Source organism: Aedes aegypti, chromosome 3 (assembly GCF_002204515.2).
Source record: "Aedes aegypti strain LVP_AGWG chromosome 3, AaegL5.0 Primary Assembly, whole genome shotgun sequence".
NCBI lineage: Eukaryota > Metazoa > Arthropoda > Insecta > Diptera > Culicidae > Aedes > Aedes aegypti.
Genome location: NC_035109.1, coordinates 80,918,457 through 80,943,063, shown reverse-complemented (window position 1 = coordinate 80,943,063; position 24,607 = coordinate 80,918,457). Strand labels below are relative to the sequence as shown.

The window sequence follows — 24,607 nt, the reverse complement described above, 5'->3', positions numbered from 1 at the left end:
ACGTGGGAGGAGAATGACCTTGCAGCACTGCAGCGAGTTGCGGTCCCAAATCTTGATGGTGTTGTCTCGCAGGCCGGACACGATTTTGTCGTCGTCGTACTGCAAACAGTATACTCCCTTGGAGTTCTCCGACCGGCAGTTTATCCGCTGCAAGTTGTGGTGACCGGTGCGCCAGTTCGTCTCGATGGCTTCGATGTCCTTCATGATCTTGGGGAACAGCTCGCGGTAGAATTTGTGCGGCCGGTGTGTCACGCCCGGTCGCGGTATGAACAGGTATTTGATCCTGTAACGAAATGAATTGAAGTGAGTTTCGAATTTAGTAGGGGAACATCGACAGGAACATACCATCCTTTCCGTTCTGCGAGGCCCCTCCAGAGGGAATCTGTGCGGACGTTTCGTTCTATCAGCTTCTTCCACAGCATGCCCTCCGATATGACGCGGGACCATTCTTTGCACACGCGTTCTGCTCGGCACAGTGATTTGGCGTCCAGGTAGGAGAGGATGTTTTCGGCCACATGGTCCAATCCCTTGGCTGGGGAAGAAAGGAGAGGAAGGGTCAGCGATGAGAACCTAAACTTATTGAGCAATGTGCTTCATTTGTTTTCGAAAATTGTACTCCCAGAAATATTTTGATTATAATATTATACTAGTCAACATTTTTCCACACAATTTACTGCATTCGACATAATTTGTACCGTTAATTCAAAATATCACGAATCAATTTCAAGCATAGAATTCGAATATACCATCAATGTACCAGATTCCGTTCTCTAATAAAAGTTATGTATTCTAATGTTTATTGTAAAATGGCTGTTAAGTTGATCTATACTATTTTTATTCCCCAAGTATAAATAATTAAAGGCAAAATAAAATGAATTTGCCAAAGTTGTCATGTTTGCATTCATAAATCGTGTGACTTGTACGATGATAATATATGCCAACTGAAGTCAAGAAAATTTCCATTACGAAATGATGCTGGACCGATCGGGAATCGAACCCAGACACCTGCAGCATGGCTTTGCTTCGTAGTCGCGGATATTACCACTCGGCTAAGGAAGCCCCTAGAAATATACATCTAACGACAAACTTCGCAAAGACAAAGAGAGTAATTCTTTCTTTACTAAATTCCGAATCACCCAGTCACTTATCCGCACAAGTGCTCGCATGAAAACAAACGTCCATGCGTTCCCTTCTAGCACCCGACAGTGTCAAATAAGTGCCTCATCCTCCCACGGCAATTATTCAATCTCCTCACTTTCGAGAGTGTGCTAATTGCTTCAGTAATCATACGGTGCCGAACTACTGCCTTCTAACTGAGACACGGCAAACACTACCGCAAACGCCCTCATCGTTGAACCGGGCGAGTTTTCTGGTGGTCATCGATCATTATTACCTCAACACACGTGCGCAGCATGCCTTAACTCCGACGTTCCGAAGGAGCACTCAGGCATTCACCTCACGGCCAGCGAGCGAAGTGCCGCGTCCTCGATCGTCGTCGGCCAGTGCTGTAATCTCGCTCACATCGCATCTGGTCAAAATTTTGAGCGCCAGGCGAGCACACGGTTCGAAACAGATGCAGAGAGGCTCCTTGAGCAGCGGTTCCCAACATTTTTGAAACTATGAAAACATACCATGGATTCCTTGAAAATGGATATTGACAAAATGCAAGTTTATTGAAGCGTTCCAAAAATCTCATTATGTCCAACTTACAACCCACCACAGATAATGCAAGAATTTTACTAAGGCCATGCTTAACCTAAGTTACGAAGAATCTTGCCAGGAATCGCACAAACTTTGTTTAATAATCTCATCAGAATCCTCTAAAATGTTTTTTTTTTGAGAAGATTACAAAAAAAAAAATCCAATTCGCTTTTTTGTCAAAAACAGAAGTGTCTGGGTTAGATTCCCGGTCGGTCCAGGATTTTTGCGTAATATAAGTCTCCTTGACTTGCCTGGGCACAGAGTATCATCGTACCTGATACACGAAATACGAATGCAAAAATGGCAACTTTGGGAAAAAAAAGCTCTCAGTTAATAACCGTGGAAGTGCTCATAAGAACACTAAGCTGAGTAGAGAAGCAGGCTCTGTCCCAAATAGGTACGTAATGCCAAGAAGAAGAAGGCACTCTTCAAAACCGTTGTCATATATCTGTCAATAATCTGCGCAGAAATCTCTGAAATTCACTGCTACAAGTAGGAAATCTAGAAAAAAATCCTGCTAACAGAATCGAGAAGATTCCGCAAATGAAACAGTGAGGAGCTTAGAATTTATTCAATCACGTTAAAAGTTAGCCATCAAAGTTAGGATCCGCGGACAATCGCTTGGAAAGCCCTGTTCAAGAGTTTGAAAACAAAATTGCAAAATGCAATGCTACTTCTGCTGCCTACCACCAGCACCAAATTGGCACTAATTCGATCGAATCGAAAACGGGGAGGGCGCAGCAGCAAATGGGCGCGCGTGCTGCTGTGGCCAAACACGTGATTCATACGATCCTTGGAAAATAATGAGATGATGAGGAGAGTGTGTTCTTGTGGATGATAATTGAAGCAGTCAGCAGTTGCAAGGAAATTGAAAATTGTTTCATTTGAATGAAGTTGTGTGCACAACGTTCTCCTCTTATTCTGAAAAAAAAAAACATTCCAAATGGGTACTTCCACTATTGTTACCCAGGGTTATGAACTTCATATTACCGCAGGTTCTTTAAAAAACCTCGGGGAAAACTATCAAGTGTTTCGATCGAAATCAGAATAGTTCAGAGAGAATGCCTTAAAAGTTTTCGCCAAATCTTCGGTAGTTTATTGCGATATACTCAGCGGATTCTGTCTGCACAAGATATCTTACTTTGCAGGAAAATAATCGTCTGATTACCATTTTTGGTAAGATCCATGTTGTATCCCTGCCGAAATGTTTCAAAAATCACATCCTAAACTCCTGGTGGCGCCTTTTATGGGTTTTAGGTGAGATTGTTGATGGTTCTTAGTTGATGCCAGGGAAACTGATGAGTTTTTTTGAATGCTGTTTCTTCTTTTTGGCATTACGTCCCCACTGGGTCAGAGCTTGCTTCTCAGCTTTAAACTGAGCTTAATTATTAACTGATAGCTTTCTTTGCCAAAGTTGCCATTCTTATATCATGTTACAGGAACGGCTACAATATTTGCCCAGGAAAATCAAGGAAATCTTCATTACAAAAAAACTGGATTGACCGGGAATCGACCCACCTTTGCTTTATAGCCACGGATGTTATTACTAGACAGAGGCAAATCGTTTTATTGATGATTACTTGGAAAATTTTATTTTTCGCATATCTTATGATCTCATCCTAAAAGCCATTGCATTTTTAGGTAAATTAATAATTAAATATAAAAACTGGGAGATAGAGGAGGATCTTCTCTTCATTATTGTAGCATTGTTAACTAACGAGAAAATCCATTCAGTTTGCTCAGTAACAACTAGCGCTACACACTTGGTTACCAATGGCTTTGAAGGCGAGATCATAAATTTAGCGAAAGTTGGTAAATTCCAAGAAGACCACTCTCGCAGGAATTCCTGAAATCATTCATCATAAAATCCTTGGAGAACCAAACGTCCGTTCAAGCTGAATAATTAATCGATTGGTCACTAGCTGGTGGTGACAAATCGATTTAGTTTTCAGTTCAAACGGGTGTTCGGTTCTCCAGATTTGTGCTCTTGAAAATTCGAAGTTTGGCTTCGATTCATCTTCACCTTAACTCTATCTTTCCCACGACTTTGATCGACTATTTCTTAAGGAATAATGTTGAAATTAGGCTAAATTTTTCGAAAATGGTTCAAAAAATAGTTGTTTTTTAATAGCAAATTCAAGCGTGTGCTAGAATAAGGGCGTAAGTCATATGATCGATTTCTCTTCATCGATCCTCTCTTCTGTCAATAAAAGTGACAAGATGCAAGTTTGTCAGCATGTTTTCACCTTAGGACGCAAGATTGCATCGGTCTACCGTGGGAGCCAGTTGAATGCATCATCAACTCCTTCCCCTTCCCCTCATTGGTCTGCATTCTGACGTGACAGGCACCATTGTTGCCTAAAAATAGAAGATCACCAGCGCTTATGCACTGAGGGTATTTGTAAATCCCAAGCAGTCATCTGGTTGGTTCCTTGTGTAAGTGCAGCTGATCTGGCGATACTGGAGTAGCAACCAGATCTTGATTACTTTATGAATCCTACGTGTTTTGCAGACGAAATTCTACATGTTCCGCTCCAAACCAACTCGGTTTTTCACTTTAAGAATGTTTAATTTCAGGATTTACAAAACGGCGTAAGTAAGATTTTCAACTTTCGCAACCTAACCATTACTTTCGCCGCTCCGTGGTATGGAGAGACAAAGTGACTTAACCACGAATCAAAACAAAACACTACTTTAGTCGATTTTATACTGGTACAAAAACGTCGAAAGTAACAGAATGAAAGGCTCATCATTTTGTTATACAAATTCTGTGGGAAACGTTAGGAACTACCTAGTGTTTTAACGCGAGCTGATTGCATGCAAAATTTACGATGTACACGATGCTGTATCGTCTCAGCATCGAGGAGTAGGGTTACCAGACGTTCTCTTTTTAGAGTACAAGTACTCTTTTTTGCCTTAAAAATTTCTGTACTATTCTTTTTTGCTAAATGGACTCAACTGTACTCTTTTCAAAATGATACTGACGATTGCTGAAAAAATGGAATAATCAGCTAGAGAAACCAAAATGAATGTAATGTTTGGAATGATACTAACAAAGAAGTTAAAAAAAATCTTAAGAAACCAGAAAAACTTATTTCCCATTTTTTCCAAATACTGGCTGAATCGAGTTGGTGCGATTAGCTCAGGAATTATAAAATAAGAAATAATTTATACGGTCATTTATCTTACTCAATACAGTTACCTCTCTGTATCTGTGATCTGAAGATAACATTATTGATAATGAATCAACAGCTTATTTGAAACAGTTTTTGTACAAGCACTCAAGGAACTTCGTTTTGGCAATGCAATTATTGAACAAAGCTGTGGGAATGAACGGCTTTCACTCTGAAACATAGTTTCAAAACACAAGAGTAATAGTGTAACCAGTTAAGTATAAATTTTTCATAGCGTTCCAAAAACTTAAATTAAAATCAATGCTTGAGGTTTTTTTTCCAGATCTCTGGTTTAAAAATTCACTCTTCTCAGTTCCAACAAATATTGTTCTACATATTGTAAATAACACTCACAATGAATATTAAAAAAAAGTTTCTTATACTAATCTTATTACAAAGGCAACATTATTACTGAAAGTTTTTCAAATTATAAAACATTCTACAAAAATATTAAATAACTCTATTTTCAGTCTTTTTGTGGTTACTATCGACTGTGATGACTTATTACTTTCTAGGTTTTATCGGCTCTACCAGTCTTTGAGCAGCTAAAACGAGTTTTGCTTCAACTTTCCGACGTTTTGGCGTATACTTCGCCTTCTTCAAGGATTTAGAGGCTGCGTTTTGTTGTCTGTATTAGTGTCTGATCTGACTTGAGATTGTATATTGTCTATTTACAGCCAATAAAGAAATCAAGCATATCACCAAATTTGTGAAATTCCAACGGCTTAAAAATGAAAAGAAATTTGGTTAAATAAGAAAATTTAGACAATAATGTGTAGAAACTGCATTCTTGATTTTTCATGGTTGGCTAAGTGTACTCTTTAGTACTCTTTTACAGTATTAAAAAAATGTACTCTTTCCGGTGAGAGCAAATATGGTAACCCTATCGAGGAGGCAGCCCCTCTAAGGAGTGTATCGAAAAGTAGTCGCAAACTTTAAAAACAGTCTCAAAAATAATGGGTAGAACATACAAACAATTTTTTGATCAGAAATGCTTTACAATGTGTATAAAAATGATGATGCGGTGATATTGTTTCAATAAAGTGGCATTTTGCACGATAATTTTGCAAATTACTAACAGATGTCGATGAAAATCTTGCACACCTCTGAAAAAATTGATATGTTAATAAATGTGTTAATTTTTAAGAAAAAAATATTTTTGTGTATGCTAATGTATTCTGTGCCACAACTCTCATGACATAGTGTAAACAATATTTTGAAAAATTCATTAACAAGCATTTGAGAGCAAATACAAAAATCGAAAAAGGTCGATTTTTAAGGACCTCGTTTTTTGATTTTTTCTTTCTACACGTTAATGGTAATATCGAACGATTGTAATGAATGAAAAATTCTTTTTTGATTGGAAAGGTTTTTTTGCATATTGATGAAGTAACTTAAGCAAAAAACGTTACTCTATATAATTACCGCTGTATATGAAAGAGCTTCAAAAGACGATTAAACAAAAGTGACTATATAAAACCGACCTTGTTCCAATAATTGAGCTTTTTTAGAGCAAAAATTTATTTTTTTGAATTTCTTTTTACGTGCTGTGTGAAGTAAACATATTTTACGATAGAATAAGCTTTTCATCCTATTTTGTTTGATACACATTTTGTTCAATACAAATCATCGAATCTTCAGAAGACACTTCAACAATGTAATTTTGTGCAAGATTTTATTTTCCATGCTTTACAAACCTTGTTGTAATTATATTAAGACTGCATACAATTCAATATTTTTTAAGCTGCTTCATGACATGATGAAGATTTGCGTGAAAAAAAACTTTTAAAAAGATGAACTATGCTCTTAGATATACCGTTTTGAATGTTTGCGACTACTTTTCGATACACTCCTTAGCACGATGTAGGTAGCGCAACCCTGGTTAGGTGGCCTATCGAAGACTCTTCACCAACCAAGAAAGGCAAAAGTAGAGCAAACGGATTGATCTTAGGGCAACAGACTCGGCAACGAATAAAGGACAACGATTGGAAAGTTGGATCTTGGAACGTGAGAACTTTGAATGAACCCGCGCGTGTTGGGCTCCTGGCTCGTGAACTGCGGAATGTCGGCGTGAACGTGGCAGCTATCCAGGAAATACGCTGGCCGAGAACCGGAGAACGCGAATTCCGAGCGGTGGACCCCATCGCCAACACTTCATTCAAGTACCACATCTACTACAGCGGTGGCGACAGAGCAGAACGTGGAGTTGGCTTCATAGTGATTGGGAAGCAGATGAAGCGAATTATTCGGTGGAAACCGGTAAGCGACCGAATCTGTGTGTTGAGAATGGAGGGCAAGTTCTTCAACTACAGCCTGATCAGCATATATGCGCCAACGAACGATAAGCCCGATGACATGAAGGATGAGTTCTATGAGAGCCTGGATAAGGCCTACGGAGAGTGCCCAAAACAAGACGTCAAGATAGTCATCGGCGACGCAAATGCGCAGATCGGGAAAGAAGATTTCTTCTGACCCGTCATTGGAACGGAAAGCCTTCATTCCGTTACCAATGATAATGGCCTGCGGCTAGTAACCTTCGCTGCTGCTAGAGGGATGGCAATCAGCAGTACATACTTCGCGCGAAAGAATATCCGCAAACACACCTGGCGACACCCGAGTGGAGATGCCTGCTCCCAAATAGACCACGTGCTGGTTGATGGGCGACATTTCTCAGATGTCATTGATGTCAGGACCTTCCGAGGCCCTAATATCGACTCGGACCATTATCTCGTTGTAGCTAAAATTCGGGCGCGGTTATCCAGCGTTACGAGTTCCGCAACACACAGAACGCTACGCTTCAATATACAACGCTTGTCGACTGATGGGGTAGCTGCGCAGTACCGTCAGCAACTAGACGAGAAGTTGGGAAGAGTCAACGTTGCTGGAGAGGTCGACAGCCTGTGGGACCCTATCCACGAAGCTGTGACAACAACGGCGCGGGAAGTGATCGGCACTGGTCAACGACGAAGACGGAACGACTGGTTCGATGAAGAGTGCCAGAGGGTGACAGACATGAAGAATGTCGCCAGAAGCCGTATGCTTGTGGCCGGTACTCGACAGAACAGAGAGCGGTACAGGGCAGCGAGAGCCGAAGAAAAGCGAATCCACCGCAGAAAGAAAAGGCAGCACGAAGAAAGTGTGGTAGCTGACGCACAAGAAAGCATGAACCGGAATGATATGCGGAGATTTTATGCAACGGTCAATGGTGCGCGGCACAATACCGTACCAGTGCCAGCCATGTGCAATGACCGAGAAGGGAATTTGCTGACCGATAAAACGGCGGTGGCTGCCAGGTGGAAGGAGCACTTTCAGCAATTGTTGAACGGTGAGAATGGAAATGTAGCGAGGAACAGGATGAACATACATGATGACGATCAAGCTGTGGACCCACCGACCATAGGAGAGGTTAAAAAGGCTATCAGCGAGCTGAAGAACTGTAAGGCTGCTGGGAAGGACGAGATCCCGGTCGAGCTTCTCAAGCACGGAAGCGAGCAGCTTTACCAGTCGATCCACCGAGTACTTCTGAAGGTATGGGAGGACGAAGAATTGCCCACCGGCTGGTTGGATGGCCTCATCCGCCCTATCTACAAGAAAGGGCACAGACTGGAGTGTGCCAATTACAGAGGAATTACCCTGCTGAATTCGGCGTACAAAATTCTGTCGCGCATCCTGTTTAACAGACTGAGACCGCTCGAGGAGTCCTTCGTCGGCGAATACCAAGCTGGTTTTCGTGAGGGCCGTTCGACAACGGACCAGATGTTTAGCTTGCGAATGATCCTAGACAAATTCCGGGAGTATAACTTGCAGACTCACCATCTGTTTATTGATTTCAAGGCGGCGTACGACTCAGTGAAAAGAAATGAGCTTTGGCAGATAATGTCTGAAAATGGTTTTCCGGCGAAACTAATTAGGCTGATACGTGCTACGCTGGATGGTTCGAAATCAAGTGTTCGGATCGCAGACGAGGCGTCAGCCTCGTTCGTGACGTTAGACGGATTGAAGCAGGGAGACGCACTTTCGAATTTACTGTCCAACATTGCACTTGAGGGTGCTATTAGGAGATCTGGCGTGCAAAGAAATGGCACTATTATCACAAGGTCGCACATGCTCCTTGGCTTTGCGGACAATATAGACCTGATTGGAATCGATCGCAGGTCAGTGGAAGAGGCCTTCGTGCCTCTGAAGAGGGAGACAGCGAGGATAGGCCTGACCATCAATTCTACCAAGACGAAGTACATGGTTGCAGGTAGAGTCAGGCATGGTGGTGTAAATGCTGAGGTAGTTTTTGATGGGGATGTGTTTGAAGTTGTTGAAGAATTTGTTTACATTGGAACACTTGTGACATGTGACAACGACGTTTCCCGCGAAGTGAAAAGACGTGTTGCGGCTGCGAATAGGGCCTTTTACGGACTACGTAACCAGCTTAGGTCCCGCAGCTTGCAAACCGAAACAAAATTCGCCCTGTATAAAACATTGATTCTTCCGGTGGCCCTCTACGGGCACGAAGCGTGGACGTTGAAAGAGTCAGACCGGAAAGCTCTCGGTGTTTTCGAGCGTAAAGTGCTGCGGACAATACTCGGTGGGAAACTCGAAAATGGTGTGTGGCGCAGACGCATGAATCACGAGTTGTATCAAGTGTACACAGATGCGAATATTATCAATCGTGTAAAATACGGCAGACTTCAGTGGGCTGGTCACTTAGTGCGAATGTCGGAAGAAAGAATTGCGAAAATAATATTCAGCAGGGAACCAGGTAGAGGTCGGCGGCTTCGGGGAAGACCACGAATACGCTGGCTGTACGCAGTGGAAGAGGACCTGGCGACCCTAAACGTTCGGGGCAACTGGAGAAGTTTCGCCCAAGACCGACGAAGATGGAGCTCTACAATACGCCCGGCAATGGCGTGATGCTACGCTGTAGCCATCAAGGTATCAAGGTAGGTAGGCCAACATTTCGATCCAGTTGCTGGGATCTTCTTCAGGGATCAATAGGAGTCAACTTGTCGTTTACTCGTGTTATTCGTTCATGAAAGATCCTGTGCCATGATTTTAATAAGCATCTCAAGCATGACTGACAATTGCTGTAATAATTCACTGTAAATCTGAAGAAATCTTCACAAAATTTAATCAAGGATCATGATCATGAAGTCTTTATCAAAGATCACGGACTAGTCATGTTGAATTCTAAACAAGGCTTCTTCAAGAATCAGTATTAGTATTTCCATGAAATCGTCAAACAGGAATTGCTAGATCTCATTAAGAATTTGCTATCAATTTTAATACAAATCTACCAAGCATTTCATCAAGAAATCTACCATGAATGCCTAAGTATTCCTCCAAAACAAATTTTAAGTACACATCACAATGAAGTTCCATAAAATTTCATGTCAACCTGCTCAATACCTGTAGCCAGAAACTCGAAAAAAAAAAAAATTGCGAGACAAGTCTACAAGATCTTTTAAGGAAACCAGAAATTTTGCTAAAAAAAACTGGAAACTGTTAAGTATCTCTCTAACAACTCACCAAAAGTAGTCATGATGCTAACAAGGGAAGGTCACGATGGTGTTACACGGGGTTTTCAATCGGACTATTTTGACATGTCGAAATATGAAAAACCCCAAAGACTTTCGGGTGATGGACCAGTGGTGTAGCCAGGAGGGGCTCTAAAAGAGGCAATTTTGTACGTATATTATTATTAAGCTAATTGGAAATTTGACAAAAATATTTTTTAAGTATTTATTGTGATGGCAGAGACCAGAATTAACATTAATGTATTTTTAAAATGTATTTTTTCTATGCCATAGGCGCAATCGGGAAGGGGTTCTTATTGATATACTATTCTAATAAGGGGCTGTCCATTTATTACGTAAGACATTTTTCGGGGTTTTTCAACGCCCCCTCCCCCCATGGTAAGATTTTTTGTATGAAAATTAAAAATAAATTGTATAGCACGTAAGAAATCTCAGACCCCTCCCCTCCTCCCATAAACCCTTACGTAATTAATGGACCGCCCTCAAAACCAAATTTGTTTCGGTGTCCATATTCCATGTTAGTTACGCCAATGGCATAAAATACAATACATTACATTAATGTCAGTTCTCTTCATTACTATCTTACTAAATACTGAGAAAAATCTTTTTGACAAATTTTCAATCGACTAAATAATATTATATTCGTAAAAAATCGACTTTTTCAGAGCCCCTCCTGGCAACACCACTGGTTCATCACCCGAAAGGCTTTGGGGTTTTTCATATTTCGACATGTAGAATCTAACAAAAATAGTCCGGTTGAAAACCCCGTGTAACACCATCGTGCCCTTCTCTTGTAAGTACCTCCTCTCGATTTTTTTTTCTTTCGCTCATAACACTGCACACTCAATCTGTTCGATAAAAATTGAACTCCCGAAAAAGTCAGTAAACTAAAAAAAATGTCGAAATTGAAAAACACTGAAATTTTGCAGAGAGATTTCTTTTTATATCATACATCGATAAAAAATAAAACATGGTGAAATATGATTTTCAATTACGCCTGGCGACAGTTTTCATTTTACTGACTTTTTCGGTAGTTCCAAAACCCAGTAAAATTTTACCGACCCCAGTAGTTTAATTTAAGTGTGTGTCTCCTGGGTTTTTCCCGCTTTTTCTGTATGGGTACCCAGGGAAGGGGTTTAGTATTAGAAGGTTAATCGTTGCTTAGTCTTGAAATGGTATTTGAGCGAGATATTTCTACGGCGAATAGCAACGAACGATTTACAGTGAAGTCGTCCTTTCATTATTCTAAAGATACAAATATATGTCTTGAAATACTTGACAGAATTCGCATAACTTCGTTGTCGAAATATTAATATTATATCCTTGTGGAATTCGTATAAGACCTTCAATAGATTTAGGGCGGATTTTCAGATGTCCCTTGTCGATTTTTTCCTTAGATTTCATTTCCGTTTAAGAATTCATTTAATCCTTAGAATCTTTAGTATGTCTTCTTCTTATTGGCTCTATATTACCACTGACACAGAACCTGTTTCTCAGCATAAAATTCTACGAGCACTCCCACAATGTTTACCTGAGTACATGCTTTGCCAACGATTTTAGCCATCGTATATAGTGTGGCAAGCATAACACTGCGGAACACGTTTTTGTCTCAAGCACCAAAATACCGCTATTCACTCCATTAAAAGTTGCTGAATCCGTTGCCGTTTTCAAAAATATCATAGCACGTCTAGTTTTTGAGATGTTGTCTGTTGAAAATGCAAAAATTGACTATTTTAGCCAACTTGCATGCAAGTTTGCCAGCTTGTAAGGCAATTTATTTGCTTAATTTGCCACAGAATTCAAACTTTATGTGCATAACAATACTTATCGGTGAAGTTTATAAGAATTTCGATGCGAAAAAGTTATTTTTTTATGGTTTAAAAAAGTATTGTATTTTCCCATATAAGAAAAACGAAGAAATTTGGTATGGAGACAGCAAGCATGTCAAAAAAATCGGTTCAATCCAAATTTAATCGCACAATTTCAATCAAAAATGAGCAAAATAGCATGCTTGGTGGATTAGATCACAAAAAAGTTTAAAAAATTATACTTTGAATTTTATGCAAATATCAATAAAACCAATATTTTATACAACTTTGGCGACCTGTTGCTAATAATTGTGACGTGCTGGAACATTTCTGAAAATGGCATCAGATTCAGCAACCCCAAATCTACTCGAGACACATAATTTGATCCTTGAGACACGCAAAAATGTCATTTTTGTTACGCTGTGTAATGGATGCCTTAAGAAGTCAAAGAAATTTTCGGGAAGGAATCGGGATCATCGGGGAATCGATGTCTAAAAAAGCAAGGCGCAGAAAATGTTAAGACGTCTTTGACTTATTAAACTTCACACCCGAAACAAGAACTAATACAAAATATGTATTCAATCCTTACGCACACGCAAAGAGGCTCAAATAGCCGTAGCGGATTTTGAGGGTCTGTGGTTCGAATCCCACCGATCGAGGATTCTCGACTAAGTGCTCACAAAAACACTAAGCTGAGATGAAGGATCTGTTCTAGTTGGGAAGTAATACAGGAAGAAGAAAAATGTACCGAAAATTCAAGGTTTCAATACAATACTGTATTTGGGAACATACTATTTCTGTATCGAAATCTAACACTGGCTGTATACGAATCTCTCATTTCTTGCATATCTAACAGTTTTATTAGTTTATTAAACTGTTACATCTGATGGGTGGATCTAGCTCGGAGACGGGTCCCTGGAAAAATATTCATCATTCATGGTTTTCTTGTAGAAAACTTGTCGTTTTGCTAAAGAGATCTCTAACAAAACCTGAGGGAATCCACTATATAGTTTTGGCAAATTATTTGCAGAATCTTTGTTTGATTCCTGATTTCCTGAGTTGTCAATGGCTGTTTTCAGAAATACTTAATCTCTGGTGAGATCCTTGATAGCTTCTTGATGAAATCTTTAACAAAACAGCGGATCAAAAAATGCTTAAAGTTTCTCATGATGTAACTTGTTTGTAAGTTGAGTACGAAAGCATCGAACTTGGACTAAAATGTGTTGTACATAACAATATCGATGATTTTATAATATTAAATTTAAATTTGTTTGACCCACATAATTAAACACAGATAAAACCCTATTAATAGATTAATTCGATCTATCACCAAATATTCTACGAAGACAGACAGTATATAATATTCAACACCCCAGAAACACGTAGTCCTACCGCGTTCTCACTTACTTGGTAATAGTGTGATGAAGTCTCGCTGCAGCATCGGTTTCAGGTAGGCATTGATGTGTCCGTGCTGGTAATGGCACATGCGGGACAGGAGCTGCTCGACAAAGTCCACCTGATCTGCTTCGTTCCATTTGGCGAAATAGGAGAGACAGGCATCACGTTCGGTCTGGAATGACTGCGAAGGTTCTTTCTTCCGCGCCGGATCGTACAATATCGAGGTGGTGAACTGAAAGAATAAGAAGAAGAACAAAACGAGAAGCGTTACTTAAGATGGATTGTGTGAATCATAATATGTCAGCGGTTGTCGTCCGGATGTCACTTCCGTACATTACTCGTTCAGACAACCGCAGGTGGAGCCAGCAGCTCACTCACTTACTCACTTAATCAATCAATCAATTTCATTCGAGTGCTGTAGAGAATCGGATGGTTTTTCGTACGAGACTCGGCAAGCATTACCCGAATAAAAATTTACAGATAATTAATCAGTTGAACTTTTTTAAACATTATACAACTATGGTGTACCTAAAACTTTGTAAATTATTTATTACTACACAGAAAAAAATCCGTTCTCGTATCCGTGAACAACAGACGTGAACTCGTCAACAAGCAAAAATACACCGTGAACTAGATCATGTTTTTGCGTAAACATGATGGTAGTTCATGGTGTATTTTTGACAGTTCACGTTTTCCAGAACTCTTTTTTGAGCGTGTAGTTGACCTGACAAACCTTGTTTTTTCCGAAGTAGGCTGTTCGATAATGTGAAACAAAAATCTACTAAAAAGTGAAAGTTTCCTACTCCAGTTTTTCTAAATTTTCCGGTGAAGATCTTCTATTTTTTGCATATTAACACGTCGGAACACTTCAAGAACCTAACTATGAAAGATTTACGTAAATCCGTTGAATCGTTCTTAAGTTATTTCGTGACATACAAACACCATTCCATTTTTATTTATATACAGTCGACTCTCCACATCTCGATGTTCTACATCTCGATATCTCTCCCTATGTCGATGATTTTTTCGGTCCCTTCACTCTGCATACATTTTCCATATCTCGATATCTCCATATCTCGATGTGATTTTCGTTCCCATATTACTCTCCGTATGTCGATATGCCCATTGTCAAAGATAACTAGACTAGATTTTAGAGATTCAAAACAATTTGCGAAGATGAAATGACATCTGTTTGTTTTTGATTTTCCTGGCAACGGGGTGATTTTCAATCTAGTATTCGTTAAAAATTTGTTCTATGTCTCGATCTCTCCCTATCTCGATGGTCCCTTCGATATCGAGATGTGGAGAGGCGACTGTAGATAGATAGATTGCATTTTTCAATCGCGGAATAATCGCACAAAGTCATCAATCAGATATTAAGTAACTTAACTGTATGGAAATCTGCGCAGTCGTTTCCAAGTAGCAACGTATGATAAACCGAAAAAAAGTTATGGAATATTATTTTCTACGAAAAGTGCATTGGAATCCATCTAATAAAATAACCATAAATTCTTTTGTTTTGTTGTGAATTAGTATGATTTCTGTTTTCAAAATTCTATTGTAAAGATACATAAGGGGAACGTTATTTCTATTGTAAAAATGTTATTTACAATTAATTTATTCAATGGTAAGAACAGTAGAATTGATGATATGTATTTTTAGTAATATTTTTTATCAGGGTAGCGATTCCAGCGATTTCATCTGATGAAATATGTCATTACCAGAGTGCAAGATACACTAAAGACCGGTGTCGTCGTGTCGGTGTGTAAGTAGCAGGAAATCAAACGTGATGTTTTGTGCACTTGTACGAGTTCTTGCGAGGCAGCCTCTCCGCCTTGTAAACCGCTATCCTGTCATTAATATTTATTACCCCTGCTACTACTGTACAACATCAACAAGTCATGCCACGCTACCTTCGCCTAACTTCCACAGTTCACGCTAAGCGCCATGCGATGGTGGATTGTAGATACAGGACTGGTAGCGACTAAGTGTCCTTGAAACAGGAATTTTAGAGATGCAGAAACCAAGAAAACAAATAGAAATCAAGAACGAACCAGGAGATAAAACTTCTTATAAAGAGTTCCTCAGAAAATCCGATCACACATTTCTCAAAAATCTCAAGAAACGTTCTTGATATTTTTTCATAATAATGAGAATCACCAGGATTCGATCACAAGGTGAAAGGAAGTGTATGTTCAAAGACTTGCATTAAAATAATTACCGTCTTCAAACAGAGACCCGCTACCAGCCCTGTGGACGGGTTGTCGATGCACATGCTGCCCACATATATGCGGTTACGACGTCGATTCAGTGACGAACGACTATCGGAAGCAGAAACTCTTTCACAAAATAACGTAACGGCGTTCATATATGCTCAAACGCTGAAAGGATGCATTTGGTGGATGACTGCCACTGTAAATGGCTACCGTCGTGCTGACTGACGGTACGATAAAAGTCCTGTTGGCTCATGATGCCTCAGCAATTTTTTCCTCGGTAGACCGTTTGAACGAAGCCAGTGATTACGTATGTTTGTAAACAAAACATTAGCCTGTTGGGAAATGATGACGCGGTGACAATATCGTCACGCAGCACAACACTGGTGGGGGTGAATTGGTTGCACTTGTTGTGCGAGATCCTGCTGATTATACGGAAACCAGAATTATACTCTCGAAAACGATATCGTGACTGACTGTTTTAACATCGATGAATCTGATTCGAACCAGATAGCCTTGTTTGTATCGGGGGACTGTGTGATTTGTTTAGAATCACGAACAGTGGAATGAACTATAGAACTTCTTCTTCGATCTGACGTTGCGTCCCCACTGGGAAAGAGCCTGCTTCTCAGCTTAGTTTTCTTATGAACACTTTCGAGTTTATTAACTGAAAACTTCCTTAGCCAGTTGATCATTTTTGAGTTTGTATAACGAATAGTGAGCTCGGAGATACCTACCCAAGTAACATTAGCAGCTGGATAACAGTTCAATCCTCTGAAGTATGCTTGAGAGTGATTTTTTCAACTTTTATTCAGCAAAAATGTTTGTTGGGTATGCAATAAGAAGTTGAGAGGTTGTCAATTTCAGCAGTGGGCTTGACTTTTTCAGGCAATAGCACCAAGGATGAATAACTTACAACATCGAGAGTCGTAAGTTTAATTTTTAAACAAATGCAAATGGTTGAAAAGCTTCGCGCAGAGAGAATCCAATGAATGTCTCAATTACAACAGCGTAAAATTTTGACCAAAAAATCTATCAAGAAATTAAGGAAGAGCAGCAATTTATTTAGAGATCAAAAAACAAGGACAATTCTCATGCCCGAATCGTCAAAGCGGGGTTTCTTATAAGTGCACACTACCTGAAAAGCGCTTTCAGGGATTTTTTACTGATCCATTCCTAGTTCTTTTCCCTACTATCCAATCCATAAACTGACGTTTTATCCTTGTTTCAGCTCTGCTATTCTCTGCTATAAGATGTGAGGCATTGTTGGCTTTCGCAAAATTACTACAATACAAAAGCATTAAATTGAAATTTCTTGATCTTGCATACTGATTCATAAAATGTCACAATTTATTTAATCCATAATGCGAAAAATGATACATAATAATGATTCAGCAACGCATTCAATTTACAAGTGCGAATACGGGTTAAGTGGAACCTTCCGTTATAGCTCATTTATGGTAAGTTATTCAAGGATGTATTCTACTAGAAAGTTTAAGATACGATGATATGATATTGAAGTAATAGGTTGAGTTCAACACTAATAGGGTCCTAAGGGCCTGTCCCAATTTTAATGCCAAACGCTTAAGTATTGGCCAAAAACACATGTTTACTCAATTTTTAAATGTTTTTCTTTTGTTTAAGTCCAAAAAACATTTTTTTTAGATTTTGTCACATTTCTTGGCTTAAACTCAAATTTTGGGTGTATTTTGCTTTCCGTGTCCCTTGCGAAATGTCAGATTGGAACAACCCCAGGGGCTTATTCACATATTTCATAACGCTAAAGGGGGTGGGTGGGTGTCCTTGGCGTGTTACAGCTCATACAAAATTTATTGCACACTCATATAAAAAGCGTTACAAGGGGGTGGGTGGGTGTCAAAAATGCCCCTTTTTGGCGTTATGAAATTTATGAACAAACCCCAGTGTTAAAACTAAAAGCCCTGTGGTGTTTTTGTCGATTAAACGAACGTCAAACATGATCAAAAGTGTCAATTTTCATTTATGGACCCAATTTTTAAATTAAAGTTTAAATATGATTTAGCCGTTATTTGAGCGGGAAAAATTGCTAAAATAGTTGCAGTAACATGCTCTTTCGTGTCATTAAATAAAAACAAGATTTCATTAAACATTTTAGGATCCAATTGATCCATAACTGTGGGGTGACGTTTCTTATTTATCCTTTACAGAAGCATCAGTATGATGAATTTTAAATTGTTTTAGGATTCTATTAAATACATATGTTTTGCGAAGGATATAGCATAGCATAACATAGATTGACTGTACTTCCAGTGTTTGGATTTTGATCCGAATGAGCCGATCGTACCATTTTCGGAGAGTGTAACAGTTCATGAACCAGAACAGTTCGTTGGCACTTTGAATGTTGCTATTCACTCTCTCGTTTGGTACGTGACGAGAGCGTTCAAGAGCAGCTACTCTCACAGAAAAAATTGGTATCGAACCATTCACGTGATTTATATTTGGCATACAATTCATACAATTGGTAATAACTTTTATATTTTCTGGTAATGCAACATTAAGCAACTTAATTATAATTTATTGGATCATCGAACACCCTTTTGGTTGCAAACATATGTAGCACAGCAAATGGAAAATATTCACCTTTAGTTCTTGATCAGAATGATAATGTGCCTGCGATTTCTGCAAGTGTTGACACACATTGATCGGCCCAAGCTGTGGGTGATGTGTGTCTTTTTTTCCCTTCATGGCTCGTTACCTTCCACGAAAACTAAATTTCATGCGTGTTAAAAAAAGACACTACACGTTAATGCATGTTGTGTGAATGCAAGCGGTTAAATGGGATACAATTTTGGCTCGTGCGTCAATGATCTTTAAATTTTCTTCTCCCCCCTCCGTAACGCATTTTGTATGAAAAATTTCAAATTTTTGTATGATCCGTAACGCTGGAGCTTACTCCCGCCCCTCCTCCTAGAGCGTTACGTAATTTGTGGACGACGCCTGAGGGAGGTAAAAAATCTTGGAGTCACCTTGATGCGATCCATGGATAGAGGATAAAACGACTAATATTTGCAACTAGTTTTTCATTATTGTCTAGTGGTGAAATAATATTTGTAGATAATAGGGGAAGAGCACCAATTTTCGACCTAGCACTATTTTTCGACCCAGAAAGGTATGTGTATAAGACAGTTTTACAAAAATCAAAATTTCTGGGATCCAACCAGTCACCCCCTAGTCCTAGTTGCAATACTAAAACAAACTATCAGACAAATTTTCATCCAATTTGGAGAAGATTAGCAGGTGCTTCAAGTCAAATTTGTGTTTTTGGCTATTTTTTACATTCAAAAAATTCTAACGAGGATTTGGAAAAACGAAAATCAAAATAAATACCACTAGTTGAACATATTATCAGTATTTTACAACTTTTGAGAACACTGTATGCCGATTAGAGATGATTCTGACCTCATAAAATTGATTTCTGTTCATTAAAGTACCTGTAAAAAATACATTTCTACCAACGACGACCCATACCGAAACATTTTTGAGGTGGAAGGAGTTGGACAAACATTGAGTAGGTTTCTTGGAACAAGGTATCGAGTAAATTGCAGACAAATTCAGAAAAAGCTTGAAACGATCAAGTTTATCGAACAAATTTGTGAAAATTATTTTTTTCGAGGCTATGAAAACCATATTTGGGTTTGGGACTGCCTCAGCTATAGTTTAGGAAAAGTGGGTGATTTCTCGATAGTCCACACAGCTGTAGAGATTACTCTATGTGAGCGTGAATAGGAACAATCACTTGCAGGAAGTACACTGCCTCAAGTATGGAATCGCATGTAGAAAAAAGAATAACTTGAAAACAGATAAATCTAAAGATAATGAGGTATAAATTTATCATGTCCATATTAACTCGATAAATATTCTTTTTCTCTTTAAGACGGTTTGCTTTGCACAGATCATCTTAAAATTGCCTCCTTATATATGATTCAAAGCTATTTAAAGTGTTTCAATGCATGCGTGTATCTCAGCGTTTCAACACTATTGACGTGTGTTTAGTAACTGCTAATGAACTTTGTGAGCATTTTATACCAAATTTTGCTAAATAACGTTTAAGCCGCACATAAACACTCTTGCCACGAGAGTTCTGTGGAGGAAACCCCCACATGGTAAAAGTAGCATATCAGATAGGTATTTTGTATTAATCGTCCCGTTTCGTTAACTCACCCTTAAAACTTGACGTAATTGAAAAACGTTCCCATATAATGAACTACTATACAGTAAAATATAACTTTCTTTTCTCCGTCATGAGGGTTTTCCAAAACTAATGTATCACAAAATTGATCGACACAAACTCGCATGAAGAGAACAAAACTGCAAAAAATACTAGTAGTAGAATTCTACCATTGTTGTGTATCCACTGAAAATTAGAATAAAACAATAATCCTGATCTTTTAAGTGGAATAGCAGCAAGCAAATAAAAATACAATATGTTACTGAACTATTTATTCCCAACTTGTAAAGTGTTCAGTGGATTACAACATTGTATCACAATCATTTCGAGTTTTTTTTTACAAATGACGAATTTTATTTCATTAGGTTGGTGAAAGAAATTATAACATAATAAAAACAAAATTAGTTATATTAGCAAAGGCTGTTTCAAATTCGGTTCAATTTACACAATTTTATTATAAAAAAAATCTGAGAGCAATTTTTATACATGTGCGCTTTTATTCATGTAAAGAAAATAGCAAATGATGCTGGAAAATAACAAAATGAGTTATATTTTTGTTACATTTAAAACACAATCAGTAACATGTTTGCTTAAATGTGCTGAAAATGTGTTACAGGTCGGACTCGATTATCCGGAGTATTGATTTTTTTCACTCCGGATAATCGAATCACTAAAAGAAAACTTAAAATCTGCGTTTATAGAACTTGAATATTATCTTTTTTCGTTGTTTTATTTATATGATGCAGTGGCGTAGCCAGAAATTATTTCTAGGAACATTAGGGGTCTTGAGAAGAAAAATATTTTTTTGACCGGCGTACACAAAAAATCCCTTTTTCAAACCCCCCACCTGCGTCAAAAACTGCTAAATCATTCATATCGTATACTGCAATACTAAATTATCTGAAAATTAAGCATAAAAACGGAAAAACAAGAAGATCAAAAAATATATTCCGGATAATCTAAAATTCCGGATAATCGAATCCCGGATAATCGAGTCCGACCTGTATAATTTTTGTTATTTTAACTACTAACAGCGCTAACTGAGTAACGAAATCTGTTAAAACTCTGTTGTAATCCACTGGTCCGCCAACTTTCACAACAAAATGTCAAAACACTGAATCGCAAAACGCAATCTATAAAAAATGCGTTGTCAAGAATAATTCATTAATCTATTCTAAATTAATTTTCCTAAATCCTATCATATTCAAATTTGGACATTACCTTGGTTCCCAGTGTGCTATTGATTGATGCATAGTTTATTTATGCCAAATCAGTTGTGCACAAGTGACTTTATTTTTTTTAGTGAAATTTAAACATTTCAATTTGTTTTACTTTATTTCGCAGGTTGGATTCGACACTAACACTGCGGAACATTCTTTTGTCTCAAGTATCAAAGTATAGCTCTTACCTTAATTAAGGATTGGTGTACCGTCAAGCCACCATTCACCGTGCATTTAAGAAAAATCTACACTTCAAAAAATTATATTATTTTTCCAAATCATTTTAAGCGAACTAGAATACCACTACGAGGCGTACAATGATACCATAATTCAGGGAAAAATCTAAAATTAGCGATGTATAACAAAAAATACTCAAAATATGTGTTTACAAATGTTTTATTAAGGTCGCCTCGTACCGTGCTATGTCACCATTTACCGTGCACACTGGTGCACCATTTACCGTGCGTATAGTTTTCGTCATGATTTAATTTTGTATCTTGAAGAAACGTTGTTGGTGGAACAACTATGTTGCTAGTAATGTGCGCACTCAGTTTTAAGGGTATTCAAACCTTATTTTACAATGAAAGCCATAGAAAGTTGAAAAACTGGCTAAATCATTATTTTTTCATTGAAATCGTTATAGGAGGTTTTACTGTATTGTCCAAACAATTCCATATTAGCTCAACAATTTAATATGGAGTAGTTAAATCACGATATAACAATAAATCCAATAGTACCCAAAAATTTCAAGCCTTTTACACTAATGCACGGTAATAGGAGCCATAAATATTGAAAAGGGTCCATTCACCGTGCATTTGTGTTTCGACTGAAACACAATAAAAAATGTAATTTGCATAAAATGTCATGGTTCATACGATGAAATACATGTAACTAGAAGTATCAACGGCGTAAACATGTTGAAATTATGAAAAATTTGATACTCTAACGTTAAAATGAAAAATGTGATTTTTTGGCGTTTCTACTAAGAGTTTTAAAAAATTCCATTATTAAACAAATTTCACATGATTTTGACTACTAGAACCAGGTTTTTCAGAAGGCTTTGTGACAAGAACTACTTCATTCCATCAGTTTTACCTTATATTGCTGAGAAAAGAATAATTTGTGAAAATTGTATGAATATTCTGTAGAAATTTGTATGTGTGCACGGTGAATGGAGACCGCACGATGACTGGTGACTTAACGGTATGACGATTTATTTGCTTAATTTATCACAGGATCCAATGTGTTGAATAATATTGAACAAATCAGTTTATAATGGTTTCGATATTTTAGAATAGTCTTGCCATATGAAAAAAAAAACGATAGAGACGTCAAGTATAATGAAAAATTTGAAATTTTATCGTTCACCTTTATCGTGATTGAAAATCTAGATCCTATTCCTAAAGTTTGATAAATCATATGGACTCTTGAACGAAACCAATTCCAAGATCCGTCAAAAAGGTCCATCACTTGTTTCAAGGCCTCGATCGAGTCCAATATTGGGGAAACTTCTCTTGTATAAGCGATTTGTTTTACGGATCCAACAGGTCCAATTAGCTGCTTTTTCCAAAATGATAAGGTGATGAACCATCTACTGAATAGTTGCTACTCCGTGATCAATCTCTAAAGTCTTGATTCAGTACTAGCTGTACTGTATAGGGATTCAACATAGTAGCACTAAACGAGTATACCTCTGCATCTTCCATAGCAACCTGGAATGGTTTCGTTACCGATGAGAAGTTTAGACAGTGGGAAATCTTTGTGATGAATGGTTAAGTAGAATGTTTCGAGATTTATGTTATGCAAGGGAACCTCTAGCTCTAGCGATCGATAGATCTGATATCATCGACTGCCGAGAATACGTAAATTCCCCGTAAAAAAATCTTTTTGAAGTGCCACTACTATCCCTGTTTGGACAAACCATCGCCGTCGCATCCATCCGTATGATTGGCTCTGAGCTCTTCCACTACAGCTTTTACTACTGCATAATTCTATTACATAGTTAACCAATAACACAACGTAGTCTAGTCCGATTGAGTGTACACTTTGTTCAATTAAGAATGTGAAATAAATGTTTTACCATCTGTAAGAAATGTCGTCTATCGAGCCTATCCTACCATTTGCTCGGTCAATCCCATGGATATCCCAAATGAAAAAGTGAAAGAAACACCCGCAACGCAATCGATTTCAACACATTCAAGATTTTCCATGATTCATCAGTACCGTGACTCGATGACGAGTATGCAGTTTTTCCTTCATTGTCTTCTTGTTCACCATAGTGCAGAAGCACGTGATTGGTGGACCTTACCCGTTCTCCTCTGGGCCAACATTGTTCGATCGATCGCTCTCTGCATCCTCGTCATCCTACTTTGTCTTAGTGACGACGACGACGACAACGAAAGTCGAAAATGTTATTTTCATTAGTACACGATGTCTGATGCGGCTTCTTCTTTAATCGAATCGCTTTTCCATTACTCGATTTCTGCTTGCTTTCATGTCCACAGTAGGGTGGTTAAAAAAAAATAAAAAAGTGTGAAAATCTTATCTCTTATACCTCTTTTCAACAACCTTTATGGTACCGTAAAAAGGGGTAACTTTGATAATGCGGGTAACTTTGATAGTGCGAGACACATAACTTACTAAACGAAATACCAAAGTTTCTGTTAATCAGTTAAGCAAAACGAATGCAAAAGTAAAGAGTTTTAGTATGACACTTTATGTCAGAGCTATTTTAGTTGGAGTTATGCAACGCCCTACAAATGATCCGTAATTCATTCAATTTTGTTCGATTTATACTCCATTATCAAAGTTACCCCAAAACAGAAAACCAACTTTCGATTATATGAAAAATTATTCAGAATGGTTCAGAATTTGAACCACCCTAATTTGCAGACATGTGCGAAGGAATGACATTCGATTGCACGGTTGGGCGCAATTCAAAACTTCACACAATCAATCAAACACGTAATGCAAGTAGCACTCTGGATTTTGGTCCGACATTAATTGTGGGCAATGGGCTGCGCCCGATGGCGGTGTTTGGTTTCGCAATGGAAATGCATTATTGGTGTTAAATGGGAGATAATGGAAAAAAACACCACTTGACCAATGGGCGAGCCCTACCAACCACTAACACCACTATTGGAAGTGCCTATCATCAACAACATTCGTCCCGCCGCAAGGCTCGAAACGTGAAATAGATTAAAATAGTAAACTTGTGTGTTGCATTTTCTAGCGTCTATTCACTTTTTTCAGGTTTGTTTTCGTTTTCTTACAAGCAGCAGCAGTTATATAGTAGGTACTCTGATTTCGTAAGAGCATGCATGACTCACTCAGAGTTAGAGTCGCTTTAGTCGGTAAGG

General features: G+C 38.3%; 1 protein-coding gene across 3 annotated transcripts in view; it reads right to left on the bottom strand.

The window, feature by feature from the left end:
- The window catches only part of LOC5578007 (beta-TrCP), a 139,638-nt gene that overhangs the window by 16,475 nt on the left and 98,556 nt on the right, over positions 1-24,607 (bottom strand). For all 3 annotated transcript variants that reach the window (XM_021853791.1, XM_021853792.1, XM_021853793.1), the window contains exons 3-5: positions 13,618-13,840; positions 346-532; positions 19-283 (exon numbers count right to left, since the gene is read on the bottom strand). In XM_021853791.1, coding sequence (XP_021709483.1) covers positions 19-283; positions 346-532; positions 13,618-13,840 — 675 coding nt within the window. The remainder of the gene's footprint in view (positions 1-18; positions 284-345; positions 533-13,617; positions 13,841-24,607) is intronic.